Source organism: Lytechinus pictus, chromosome 3, assembly GCF_037042905.1.
Source record: "Lytechinus pictus isolate F3 Inbred chromosome 3, Lp3.0, whole genome shotgun sequence".
In the NCBI taxonomy this organism is placed as follows: Eukaryota; Metazoa; Echinodermata; class Echinoidea; order Temnopleuroida; family Toxopneustidae; genus Lytechinus; species Lytechinus pictus.
In genome coordinates this window covers 75407521-75421367 of record NC_087247.1, presented here as the reverse complement: position 1 = coordinate 75421367, position 13847 = coordinate 75407521, and the positions used below count along the sequence as shown (strand labels likewise).

General features: G+C 36.0%; 1 protein-coding gene across 1 annotated transcript; it reads left to right on the top strand.

Moving 5' to 3' along the window:
* The first annotated feature begins 5268 nt into the window (after positions 1-5268).
* LOC129256692 (putative Dol-P-Glc:Glc(2)Man(9)GlcNAc(2)-PP-Dol alpha-1,2-glucosyltransferase) lies at positions 5269-13643 on the top strand. Its single transcript, XM_054894853.2, has 3 exons — positions 5269-5521; positions 11211-11408; positions 12515-13643. Exons 1-3 carry the CDS (start codon positions 5357-5359, stop codon positions 13544-13546), a joined length of 1395 nt encoding a protein of 464 aa, XP_054750828.1. The 5' UTR covers positions 5269-5356; the 3' UTR covers positions 13547-13643.
* The last annotated feature ends 204 nt before the right edge of the window (positions 13644-13847 follow it).

Genomic DNA, 13847 nt, shown 5'->3' with positions numbered 1-13847 from the left:
ACTGCACCCCTAAATTTTAAATTGAACCCCTAGGGGTGCAGTTTTGAACCCGCAGGGTGCAAAAATGAACCCCAATCGCAGGGTTCAATTTTTGAACCCCAAATCAGGGGTTCAATTTTTGAACCCAAAGGGTGCTGATTTTGCATCAACCTTTCGGGGTTCAATTTTGAACCTTTATTTCTTAATGTGTAATATCATAATCTTATGATGCGAGCGCGAAGCGCGAGCTAATTTTTTTGGGAAATTTATGTATTTTTTCCTAAAATTTGAACATTCTGGGCAATGTTTGTTATCCTGAAAAAGATGCGTATGCAACTAAATAATTACTACGAACGCAAAGCGCGAGCAGAGATGAACTTATGGAAAAGGTATACATGTTAAAGACTGCTTGCAGTTAACCATGAAGACGTAACATATATCAAATAATGCGAGCGCGAGCTGAATTTTTTGAGATTTTTCACCTTAAGAATGGAAATTCTAAGCACTTTTTTAAACTTAAACAGAATAGGTATATATAACTAAACAATTGATGCGAGCGCGAAGCGCGAGCGGAAAATTTCGAGATTTAGTCCTACTGAACGAGATACTCTATTCATGTTTTGTAAATCATGAAAAGGATGAGTACTTGGGGATCTCTTACATTAACACTGCAGTGTTTCGAGATTTAGTCCTACTGAACGAGATACTCTATTCATGTTTTGTAAATCATGCAAAGGATGAGTACTTGGGGATCTCTTACATTAACACTGCAGTGCGAGCGCAAAGCGCGAGCAGGAACATTTTATATACGTTTTGAACTGATCGGAAAGGTACCTGGTAAGGACTGCTTGCACTTAGCCATGAAGACGGTGCATATTTCAACAATCAAATAATGCGAGCGCGAAGCGCGAGCTAAAATATTTTGACATTTCTACATATAGAATGGAAATTTTAATCAATTTTTGTAATCGTGAACAGGATAGTTATATAACTAAACAATCGATGCAAGCGCGAAGCGCGAGCGGAAAAAAAATCGAGATTTAGACCTAAAAATGGGCCACTCTATTCATGTTTAGTAAATCATGAAAAGGAGTAATAGGGGATCTTCCTACATTAATAATGCGAGTACAAAGCGCGAGCAGAAAGTTTTTGATATTGTGATCTAAACTGGATAATGATTTAAAGAGAGAATTAACGAGTTGAGTATCTGAATAAACATGCGCATGCGTGTTTCATATTTAGACCTAGAATCTAGGCATTCTAAATACATGAAAATCAAAGCGAGCGCGAAGCGCGAGCTTAAACTATCTTTTTATTCCGAGCTAAAAAAAAAAAAGAGTCAAATTAAGCTCTTTATTTCAAGCACTTTGTAGGAAAAATTGTGAGGTGGAATTTGATCGCACTTAAAAAAGAGCTGATATTTTTAATTATTATTACTTTGAGTTTTGACATAATATGACAGGGACATCCTTAGGACATATGTCATCATATGAAAATGATGACTATCTTCCTATTCCTCTTGCTAAGCGCGGGATGAAACAAAAGGGACAATTTAATTATTAAATTAATATCTTATTTATTAATGCCTATAGATGGCGCGAAATCTGATGATATTATGGCCTGAAAACTGGACATTTCAAGCACTTATGTAATTATGAATAGGATGCATCGGTTAATATATTTTAACCATTAATGCAAGCGCAAATCGCGAGCTAAATTTTTGATAAACTGTCATGCAAAAGGGATTTTAAGTAGTTTGATGTATAATCAATATTGAGACATACATAACTCGCCAATCGAAATGCGAGCGTACAGCGCTAGCTGATACATTTGACAATCAGAAAAGGGAGATTTTGAAAACTTTATGGAATACACGAAAATAATAGGTACCTGATACACCAAAATTTGCGAGTGCGCAGCTCGAGCAGAAAATGTTATTATTCAGACCATACAATTAACATTTTACAGAACACTTTTTAAAAATCAATTTGTTAATCACACAAAATAATGAAAGTTCGATTTCCGAGGTGAAATATGTTTCGTATATTGACTTCCAAACTTGATATTCAAGCTCCATATTGAACAAGATATGTAAATCACATAACAGGTAATGCGAGCGCGAAGCGCGCGAGCGAAAATTTAGTGGCATGAAAGATTTGTTTTATTTTCCACTCTTCCCCTTATCTTATTTTATGCACTCGTCTTCCTCCTTTTCTTTTTTCTCCTCTCTTTCCCCGTTTTCTTTTTTTTTTCTTCTTTTTTTTTGCTCCGGGCCCCTCGGGCGGGCGGCGCGTTTCCGTTTTACACCCTGGCGAAGGCATTTTCCGGAAAAATAGCCACAAAGCGACTAGTGAAGAGTCTACGTCTACGTTTGTTTACATAATCAGCTGGGCGCGCGATCCATAAGTCCGCACCGAAGATATCCGCAGAACATACGTGCAAATGCAGCTGAGCTTATAGACCAAAAGCTTCAGTCTCTGTATTTTGGTTGTTCCGCTGAACTATATACGTTGGCTTCATGGTTTTTTTTTTACTTTATCGCACATGATCGTTTATATGAATGAAAACGAATAATAGCTAAAATATTGAAAAATAAAACACATAATTACTTTTTTTCATATTATATCTATCATATCTGTCTATCCACTATCTATGTTATAAATCAATCTATGGAACTACATGATATATCTATCTGTTAATTTGTCTATCTACTCTGTCTCTCTCATTCTCTATCAACCTATCTATCTGTCTATCTATCTATCCATCTAACATCTATCTCTCAAATTCTCTCTATCCATCTGTCTCTCTTTATTTCTCTCTATCCATCTATCTACTCGTGCAATATCAACACTGCTTCGACTTCCTTTGGGAGTCTATTTCCTCAGCTCTACTTTTCCCTTTTTGTGCTCGATTCGATTCAATTACTACTTTATTTACTTGTTACCATTGTTAAATGTCTTGTATTGCATAATGAGTTTTTTTTCTGAAGGTTGCCTCCTATCCTCTTTCAAATTCCACCTCTTGCTTTCCCTTCTCTTTGTCTTATCCCAATTTCTTTCCCTTCTCTCACCTCCGGCTTTCCTCTTCTCTCTCCTCTTTCTTCTTAATCTTTCATTCCGCTTTTTTCTTCTTTGGTGACACTTTGTAGTACTTTTGGCCTTTTGTATTCATTTATGATACATTTCTTTTTCATCTGTATGAATTTGTACTGTATTTGATATTTATTTATAATGTTTACTTTATATTTTGTTATGATTCTATTTGTATGTAAACATTCACTTATTTCAGTCTTTGACTGCTTGTGCTTGTATTTTGATAGTTTTTATTGCAATAAAATCCAATATATATATATATATATATATCTCTCTCTCTCTCTCTCTCTCTCAAATTCTCTCTATCTATCCATCTGTCTGTCTTTTTCTCTCTCTGTTTCTCTCTATCCGTATATCTATCTCTCGAATTCTCTCTATCCATCTGTCTGTCTGTCTCTCAAATTCTCTCTCTCTCTATCTATCTATCCATCTGTCTGTCTTTTTCTCTCTATCCGTCTATGTATCTATCTTTCAAATTATATCTATATCTATCTATCTATCTATCTATCTATGTAACTACAGTATCTATATATCTGTTAATCTTCTCTGTCTCTCTCATTCTTTATCTATCTAACATCTATCTATCTCTCTCTCTCTCTATCTATCTATCCATCTGTCTTTATCTAGTTCTCTCTCTCTCTATCAATCTATCTATCTATCTTCTATCTATCTATCTATCTATCTATCTATCTATATGTAACTGCAGTATCTATCTACCTGTTAATTTGTCGCTCTTCTCTGTCTCTCTCATTCTTTATCTAACAGCTATCTATCTCTCTAATGCTCTATCTCTCTCTCCCCCTCTCTCTATCTATCTATCCATCTTTCTGTCTTTCTCTCTCTCTATCTATCTATCTTCTATCTATCTATTTATTCATCTATCTCTCAAATTCTATCTCTATCTATCTATGTAACTACAGTATCTATCTATCTTTTAATTTGTCTATCTTCTCTGTCTCTCTCATTCTTTATCTATCTATCTATCTATCTAACATCTATCTATCTTTCAAATTCTCTATCTCCCTCTCCCTCTATCTATCTATCCATCTGTCTGTCTTTTTTTTCTCTCTTTCCGTCCATATATACATCTCTCTATCGATAACATCTCTCAAGTTCTCTCCCCCCATCTATCTATATCTTTTATCTATTTATCTATCTATGTAACTACAGTATCTATCTATCTGTTAATTTGTCTATCATCTCTGTCTCTCTCATTCTTTATCTATCTATCTCTCAGATTCTCTATCTCTCTCTCTCTCTATCTATCTATCCATCTGTCTGTCTTTTTTTCTCTCTCTCAATTTCTCTTTATCCGTCCATATATCTATCTATCTATCTATCTATCTATAACATCTCTCCATCTCTCAAGTTCTCTCCCCCATCTATCTATCTATCTATCTATATATCTATCTATCTATCCATCTCTCTGTCTTACTCTCTCTCTCTACTTCTATCTATCTATCTATCCATCTCTCTGTCTTACTCTCTCTCTCTCTCTCTACTTCTATCTATCTATCTATCTATCTGTCTATCTATCTATCTATCTATCTATCTATCTATCTATCTATCTATCTATCTATTTATCTATCTATCTATCTATCTGTCTATCTGTCTATCTATCTATCTACCTATCTATCTATCTATATATCTATCTATCTATCTATCTATCTATCTATGTCTCTATCTATTTTTCAGTCTTCTATATCTATCTTTCGGCATCTAAGTGTATCAATCCATCAAACTTCAATTTTCTTTCTATTATATGTATCTGTTTATTTTTATTTTGTATGTCATTCTATTCATTTAGTTAATAATTTATATTTAGAAAAAAAACTTTTTCATAACTTTTCATTAAAAAAAAGTAACTGCAAAAGCATGTTCGGATTTCACTCATATGACTGCTCTCTGTACATGAAGTGCCGAGGAACTCTATGCTCTGATCAGTAACTGTGCAGATTGCATGCGGTGGTGTGGGACTCGCCTGTGTCGCACGCTGCAACCAGCGACGTGTGTAGACTCTTCACTAGTCGCTTTGTGGCTATTTTTGCGGAAAATGCCTTCGCCAGGCAGGGTGTAAAACGGAAACGCGCGGGCCCGCCCTGGATCCGCCTATGCACGTGGGGCAACGTTTGCCCTGCCCCCGACCTCGACACGTCTCTCTGTATACTGTGCTGTGTTCGTGGATGGATCGGGCGCTGCGCCTGCGCTATGCGCCGCGCCGCAGGACAAATTAGGCATGCAACGACACGACGTGGCTAGTGCAGTGCCAGGCCAAGCTTAGGAAAATGGCTCAATTTAACGATGTGTTCGTATTTTTTGTAGCTTCACTTCATGTTGCTGTGACGCTCATGATATTCACAGAAGTAGATAAAACGCAACCATTGCCGTATATGGATGAAATTTTCCACATTCCACAAGCTCAGAGGTATTGCAATGGATCATTTGGAGAGGTAATAATGGCTAAATAAGTAAATTGTGTTTCATGCCAGTCCCATATACTGGAATTTACATTAGTGTAAGTTAGAGATAACTCAGCAAAGAAAGCCTACCTCGAGCCACTCACACTGAAGTATGAGTATTGCGAGGTTAGTATATGCTATACGAACCTCGCACAACCAACGTGTCTTTGTAGTGGATTTTAGAGTTGCCGTTAACATCGCTTCATAACGTGAATGATGTTAGCCGAAACCAATTCTCAGGGCTTTTTCTGGTAGAAAGCGTTCCATTTTCAATTTTTAACATATTTTTGTAATTTCAAAAGGACACGAAAAAGAGCAAAATCGCTTACCTCTGCCTAAGTTAGCCTGGAGGCGTCTGGGGAGTAAAAATCATAGTACTAACGTACGCTTCCTCCCCACTGACGCCTGGCTTGCGTCACTCACACGTATTGCGAGGTTAGTAGGTAGGCCCACTCCTAGTACCAATGAGGTCCAACATTACATAATACATGTATGGACCTCATAGGCGACATCAGTAGTATTTTTGGTTAGAAATCTCTGAGAACAGGATATTTATATATTATATCACAAGTACAAGCTATATTCCTTTCTCTTATTTAAATTATAATTTTATAGTGTAAATGCATCGTTAGCAACAACAAAAAATGAAAGAAATGAAGGGGAACTTACATTTTCACGGCTTTTTCCTGATTTTCTGGGCAGCTGCTCTTCTCTTCTGACTCGCGATCGAAGCTGATATGAAGATCACGTGATTCGCGTTCTCGTCAGCTGATCGGTTGGTTATTCTTTTCGTCAGACGTTAATAATATATATTTTATAATGCTAGCATTCATCGCTAATTTAGGTGAAAGAGATTGAAGTTAAACAGCGCCAGGTCGGAATCATAATTATTTTGGAAGAGTGTATTTATACACTCGATCTCATACCTGACGTAGACGGCGCTATTCAACAAATGCACAATCTTCAATATAAAAAATAAAACAGAAAGAACGCCTTGAACACAGGCCAAAATGCCTAACGATTTCTCCGCGGCATTAACAACTATCGTAAAGGGCGCTCCATTTATCAATAAAGATGGATGCTAAGCTGTCTATGGCGACAAAATTTGCCGCAAATATTTACGAAGAATTGTGAGAAATGGTCTGAAAATGCAACAAAAGAACCGGTGAGTACCGATTAAACATTATCAATTTATTTAATAGAACATATTTAATGACTACAATGTAACAATTTCTAGATAATATTGCTTAGTTCTAAGCTAGGGCGGCCCAAATGCGCGTGAGTGGAGTCCCAGTTTATTAGCACGGGTAAGTATTGGGGTGTCGCCTAGAGTGGGTAGGCCTATTAGTATTGCGTCACCTATGGGTAGGGTGTCTGGAGAAAAAAATTATTTTTCTTATTTTAAGAAAATATCACATTTTCTTTGTGAATTTGAAGAGAAATGACCTTCAGACTGACAGAAATGTAACATTTTTGAAAAAAATCCAATTATTGGCTGCAAAAAAGAAGAATGAAATTAGGTAAATTTTCAGCATTTCTCTGCCATGTGTAGTTAAGAAATGGACACACACAAATCCAAATTTTTAGCTTCCGAGAGCTGTTATAAATTTATTATTAATGCCAAAAACTTGTCCATAAAGAGTCCAATAGGATTTTTTATGCTCTATCTGATGGTATGATTTTTATAAAGATTTGGAAACCAGATCACAATGAAAAATTGCGACAAAGTGAAAAAAATTGTGCAAAACAGAAATTTCATTTTCCCATAGAAAACGCATGGAGAAATGGCAATCTCAACACACACAAAAATAAGGGTTTGCAATTTATCTCTAAATCCTTATGTAAAATGATCATATAAACTTGTCCTGACTGACAAAAGAAGCCCCTGAATTTTTTCTTTCCATACATGCCAAACACAAGTTAAATAAATTCAGATCACATTTTTCTAGTAGCCTGAACTTCCCTGAAAAAATGTGCCATATTTTCCCCTAAATTAGCCTGCTTTATGCTGACACTTTTCAGTGTGGCTTCAGACACCCTACTATGGGTCACTCACACTAGTACGAGGTTAGTATACTTCTTCTTCTTCTTCAAGCTACACTGCCTCCTTCAATCTTGAAGATTCTTGCAGTATTGTAGTACCGGGGACCGGCAGGTGCAATACACCGGGTGAACACCCTACTCTTTGACGAATAGTGTATTGGTTTTAACGTGCATAGGTTGTGACTCTCCTATACACGGGACCAACATTTGCGTCCTTTCCGATGGACGGAGTGTTTTCCAACTGCATTCACACCCGCACTGAACACAGCGGTGAGGCACGCTAACACACAACGCTAGCATCAGTTTTTTGTTAGACGTCTTCCGGCATGCTGCGGGACTCGAACCCACGTTGAGATCTACGATCTTATCCGGAACAGGCGCTCTAACCGACTGAGCTACACTGCCTCCCTCTATATACTAACCTCGTACACCGAACCGTGTTTGACCCTTGATTTCGAAGTAGTCGGCAAACATCGCTTCATTGCTGAAGTAATATTTGCCGAAACTCCTTCTCGCTACTCACCGGGGCTCTTTCTGGCACCTATGGGTACATTACCGCCGCCGTGCACAGGATAACCGCTGGCACGGCACTTGCAATAAGTTTTTTATTCTTATTTAAAAATTTGAAATTTATCTACATTTTACATGAAGTAAGCTTTGGATATGAAACTTACCGAACGATATGAAGCCAATTTCAATTCCTCTCTGTCTTTCTGTTACTTTATATAGATGATTTTTCTTGATGTCGAAGCAGGGGCATGGCCCCGATTAGCTGGTTCTCTCTATACGCACAGAGAGGGCGCGCGATATTATTTAATAAACTTGCTTGTTTGCGTCAAATCAGCTGTAGCTGCTGGCTGCGTTCTAGGCGCTCCGCATTTTTTTCGCTGTTCAGCGTTATTTTATGATGTAGCGCCATCAGCGATTATACGTGAGATGCCTGTTGATTTTTTTGGTACAATTTCCTATTATGCGCCGGCGACTTGAATCTAGACTGTTCGATTTAAAAAAAATTCGCATTTCGATTGTTGTTTGCGTAATTTCCACCGCAGTATTAAGGATTGGACGGAGTATCTTGGCTGAGATTTGAAGGTAAGCGTTTAAAATCCCTTTTTATGAATATTTTGGAGCATAGTTTGAAAATTAATTCAATGAACAGATTTAGATGAATAAATTTAGTATATTGTGAAGATTTTGGCGTGTGTCATTCTCTCACATTCGTGTGATGAATGAAAACATCAAAATTCATTTATGAAATGACATGCGTTGTGCGAGGTTAGTACAACTAACCTCGCATGCTTGTGTGAGTGGGCTTGCGTAAGCATTGGTCTACACACACAGTAGATTTTCCCACGGTGAGAGTAGACCAATAGCTGCCAATTTTAAATTAAAAAAATACTTGCATCAGCCGATAAATATTTTTGATCGTAAAATACTTGCCTCGGTTGATAAATATCATAAAATTGCTTCATGATATTTATCAAGCGAGGCAAGTATTTTACGATCAAAAATATCTATCGACCGATGCAAGTATTTTTAAAATTTAAATTGGCAGCTATACACACGTGTGGTATCTAGGTATCGATAACAAAGAGATCAAGATGGCGACCAAAACAGACTTGGTAAGTCAACGCTCGTGCTCTTAATTATTTTTCATATTTATTGAAGGAATATATACAAATATATCAAATTTGGGGGGAAAACTTAGTTTTGGCCCATGTACAGTAGTTTGGGGTAAAAATCCTAACAAAAACTTATAATTTAGGTCTACTCTCACCGTGGGAAAATCTACTGTGTGTGTAGACCAATGCTTAAGCAAGCCAGGCGTCAGTGGGGAGGAAGCGTACGTTAGTACTATGATTTTTACTCCCCAGACGCCTCCAGGCTAGTCTGGGGAGTAAAAATCATGTACTATACGTAGGCTTACTCCCTAACGCCTGGCTCGGCTATATATGCCTGGCTGTAGAGGCGAGGATTACCCATGGTGAAACTAAGTAAGACCTAAATCACCAATTTTTATTTTTTTGTTTAGCGCCCAAACTAAAGTACATGGGCAAGTTTTATGTTTACCCCCATTTTTTATCAAATTTCCTAATTTTCATTAAATAAATATTAGTCAAATTTAAAAAAATTAAGAGCAAGAGCGTTCACTTACCCCGTCTGTTTACGTCGCCATTTTCCATTCTTTTGTTATCGATACCTAGATACCACACGCGTCACGTGCACATGCAGAGCTGCAACTTAGATTTTAAAAATACTTGCATTTGCCGATTAATATCACGATTCATAAAATATTTGTTTCGGTTGATAAATATAAAGTAATTTATATGATATTTATTGATTAACACAAATATTTTACGATTCCTGATATTTATCGGCAGATGCAAGTAATTTTTTAATCCAAGTTGGCAGCTCTACAATGGTAGGTCATTTGTCTATTGTATTTGTGATTAAGTTACGATAAATCCCGGTTTCGTTTTTTCTGGGACGCACTGTACAATGACATCAGGGCCCCATCTTACATGTACGAAGAGTTACGATTGATCCAAACAACCATAGCTATGGAAAGCCAGCAATGTCAACATCGAAAATGCATGTTTGTTCAATTATGATGTATATTCATACATCCATTATTTTCTTGAATATTCACTAGGCTTCTCTTTGTTTACAAAGAACATTGTGTGCAAATTTCCTGAAGAAAAAATTATGACATTGATGGATTTCCATATACTTGAGGTCGTTCGGATCAATTGTTACTCTTTGTAAGATGGGGCCCAGATGTCTTCTTATTGACAAACCTGCCAGGAACTGAAATAATTCTACATTTGTACATAAGAAATAGCGTGCGACATCATCGACTCTACTTTGCATAAACTGTAAAAATATGTGGAAATTTACAATAAGGCTCATATTTTACATCCATTTATGATTGAATTTCCAGCATTACTTTTTTTGCTTTACCCTCTTATTTATTCAATTCCTCTTTTTGTTTAGGCGGACTTACCCTTTACTGATGGACATTTTGAATGGGCTGAAATAATTAATATTCAAGAGATAGTCTATAATAGATACCAATCAAATTTGTATGATCATTGCTCAATGATTCCTGATTTAAAGAAAACACCACTTGTGTTTGTGGGTGCCTGATTAAAAATAAAATCATAATTCATATATTTTTTTATATTGAATCATGGATTGAAGGAAACTGCACAGTCAACCACACTTTTGTGAGATGGGAATGTAAGATGACACTCGAGTATAATTTACATTATTGACTCTTTACCAAAGTGTTAAGCTGTTTTAGGAATATCAATAAATTTGTAGCTTGATGCATGGTCCACATTTTTAACACTGGACTCTAAGCAGTTGTAGAATTTGTTTAGAAAGGCACTTGTAAGACCCTGTATAGAAGATTTCAGAAATAAAAGTGACAGAATGCATTATATTACGTCAAAATAAATCTGTCAATTTGAAAAATAGGGTAAAATCATAATAAAAACACATAGAAGAGGAAACAAACAATGTTTATCACTATTAGTATTCATATTGAGTTTTGTCTTACTCTAGTGGCTACTTGCCTGCATTAGGATTTACAGTAAATGATTTTTTATCCTTTATTTGTCATTTATGATTGTAGTGGGACTCTAAAATAACCACTTTGCCAGGACTCTATCTTTCATCCGTGGGCCTTTTGAAACCTGTTGCAGCTCTTCTTGAGTCTCCTATGATAGACATATGTACTGTCACTGTTCTTAGATCCCTCAATGTCCTGTTTGCAGTTGGATGTCTATTTGTTATCTACCATGTACTACGGGCCATCCACCAACCTAAAAATGTGAGATACACTCAGAAGGTTTTACATCAATTCATCTAGCTCATCGTTGATCAAAGGGAAGTCCACTTCAACAAAGTTTGTTTCAATAAAAATTGAAAAATCAAAAAAGCGTAGTTCAAATAATTTCATAAAATAAGTAAGCTATGACATTTCAAAACTTCATTTATTTTTCATAAAACAGTTATATGCACAACCACAACATAGTGATATTTAAATGAGAGAATATAATATAATGAATAAAATGGTCATTAATAATTACAAGTTAATGATATCACTCATTTCTTTGTTATTATATTGAATAAATTATACAATATTTCAATTTTTTTGTCATTTGACAATTTTTAATTGAAAATTGTCAGGGAAAAGTCAAAATTTGTTTCACATTTATGATGAGGAGATGGTGGAGATAGTGGATGACGTGATATAGTCCCTCATTTGTTTACCAATCAGGATATGCAGAATTGTTTTAAATGTCAACTTTATTTTAGATCTCATTTTGATGAAATTTTCAGCATTATGCTTGTTTGATTTTTCTTTTCTTATTCAAATAATTTTTGTTTGTTTGAGAGGACTTCCCTTTAGAACACATGTTTTTAGGATCAATAGTCACATTGGTTTTTGCTACTGCATAGTTACATACTATTTTAATTTTGTATGATTACCTGGTATGGTTTTGCTTTTGATATTGATAAATTTCTAACCCAATGTTCCTATGTTGATTATATTACCTGATTCCAAATAGATCATGGAATCTTTATCCAGCTGTTCTGCACATCCTACTGGAGGGACCAGGGGACTGTTTCATAAGACTTGTTATAATAACAAGATTACAGTTCAGTGCCATGAAAGTGTTAAGTTTGATTTGATAAACATGATGTAAAAATTGCGCATTTGTTACGATGACAAGTCTTGGGACCCTTGGATTTAAACATTAAATGGAACTATAGTGTCAGTTTGGTTTCAAACCTGGGTTACCAAATTATGAGACAAGTGCTATACCAACTGATTCCTAATGCCGTCTCAATTATGAAACCAAGTGAAGCCATCTAATGTGAAAAGTTACCATGAAACTGACTTTGTATTGTTTTGTTTTTATTTATATACAGCGTACTGACGAGGTGAAAATCATTTTAACTGCTGTGGTGCTGGCATCATTTCCTCTTCTGTACTTTTTCATCTTCCTGTACTATACCGACGTTGGCTCTACTTTCTTCATTCTTCTTGCGTACTTCTTCTGTATCCGTGGCAACCACTTAATGGCATCCATCTTAGCTGTTGATGCCTTTTTCTTCAGGCAGACAAATATTGTATGGGTTGTGTTCATGGCAGGTACATCTATAGCACAACTCATGAATCAGAATGCCAAACAGAAGCCTCCTCAAAGTGAGACTGTCTTGGATGCCCTTGTTACTGCTGTTCAAAGAGGGCTTATCTTCATAGGATCAATGACAAACATCTTCAAATTGGCAGCACTCATATGGCCATATTTGTTTGTCACCATTGGCTTTGTGGCCTTTGTTTATATCAATAAGGGAATTGTTGTTGGGGATCGAAGTAACCATCAAGCAACCTTGAACTTTCCACAACTGTTTTATTTTGCAGCTTTCACAGCTGGATTTTCCTTGCCATTTTCAGTTTCTATTAGCAAAGCTTGGAGGTTCTTCCAAAGTCTAGTTTACCATCCTATCACATACCTCAGCATCATTGCTGCAATGTCTCTAGCCATTTACCATTGCACCTTTGTGCATCCCTTTCTTCTTGCGGACAATCGTCACATTGTATTTTACATCTGGCAACGTGTGTTTATGAGGCATGAGTATGTAAAATCAATTCTTATTCCTGGCTACATCTTTGCTGGTTGGTCCATCCGTGATTCGCTCTCCCACAAGAGTGAACTCTGGCAGCTTGTCTTCTTCATTTGTCTCCTTGCAGCTACCATACCTCAACAGCTTCTTGAGTTCAGATATTTTATCATACCATACCTAATATATAGGTTAAACATGAATATTGGATCATATCTTGATATTATCACTGAATTTATCCTGTACAGTGTAGTCAATATTGGCATGTTGTATCTCTTTCTCCATAGGCCATTTTACTGGCCAAATAGCCTAGAAGAGCAACGATTTATTTGGTAGGTCTCATGTAATTGATTAAGATGTACATTAGAAATTACTAAGTAGATGTTATTTTAATGTTGAAGTTGATTATTTTAGCTTTCTTATATGGAAAAAAGGGTAGTGTATATATGTACATATATATATATATATATATATATATATATATGGTCGCATTTCACAAGGTGGTCCAATTTCGCGAACAGGGTAAAAATTGTCAAAATTTTTATTTTTTGATATGTTATAGCTATTACCATTCTCTAAATAATGAAACAGTTTTAAATCTCAAATACCTTTATTTTCCTTAAAATGACAAATTAAC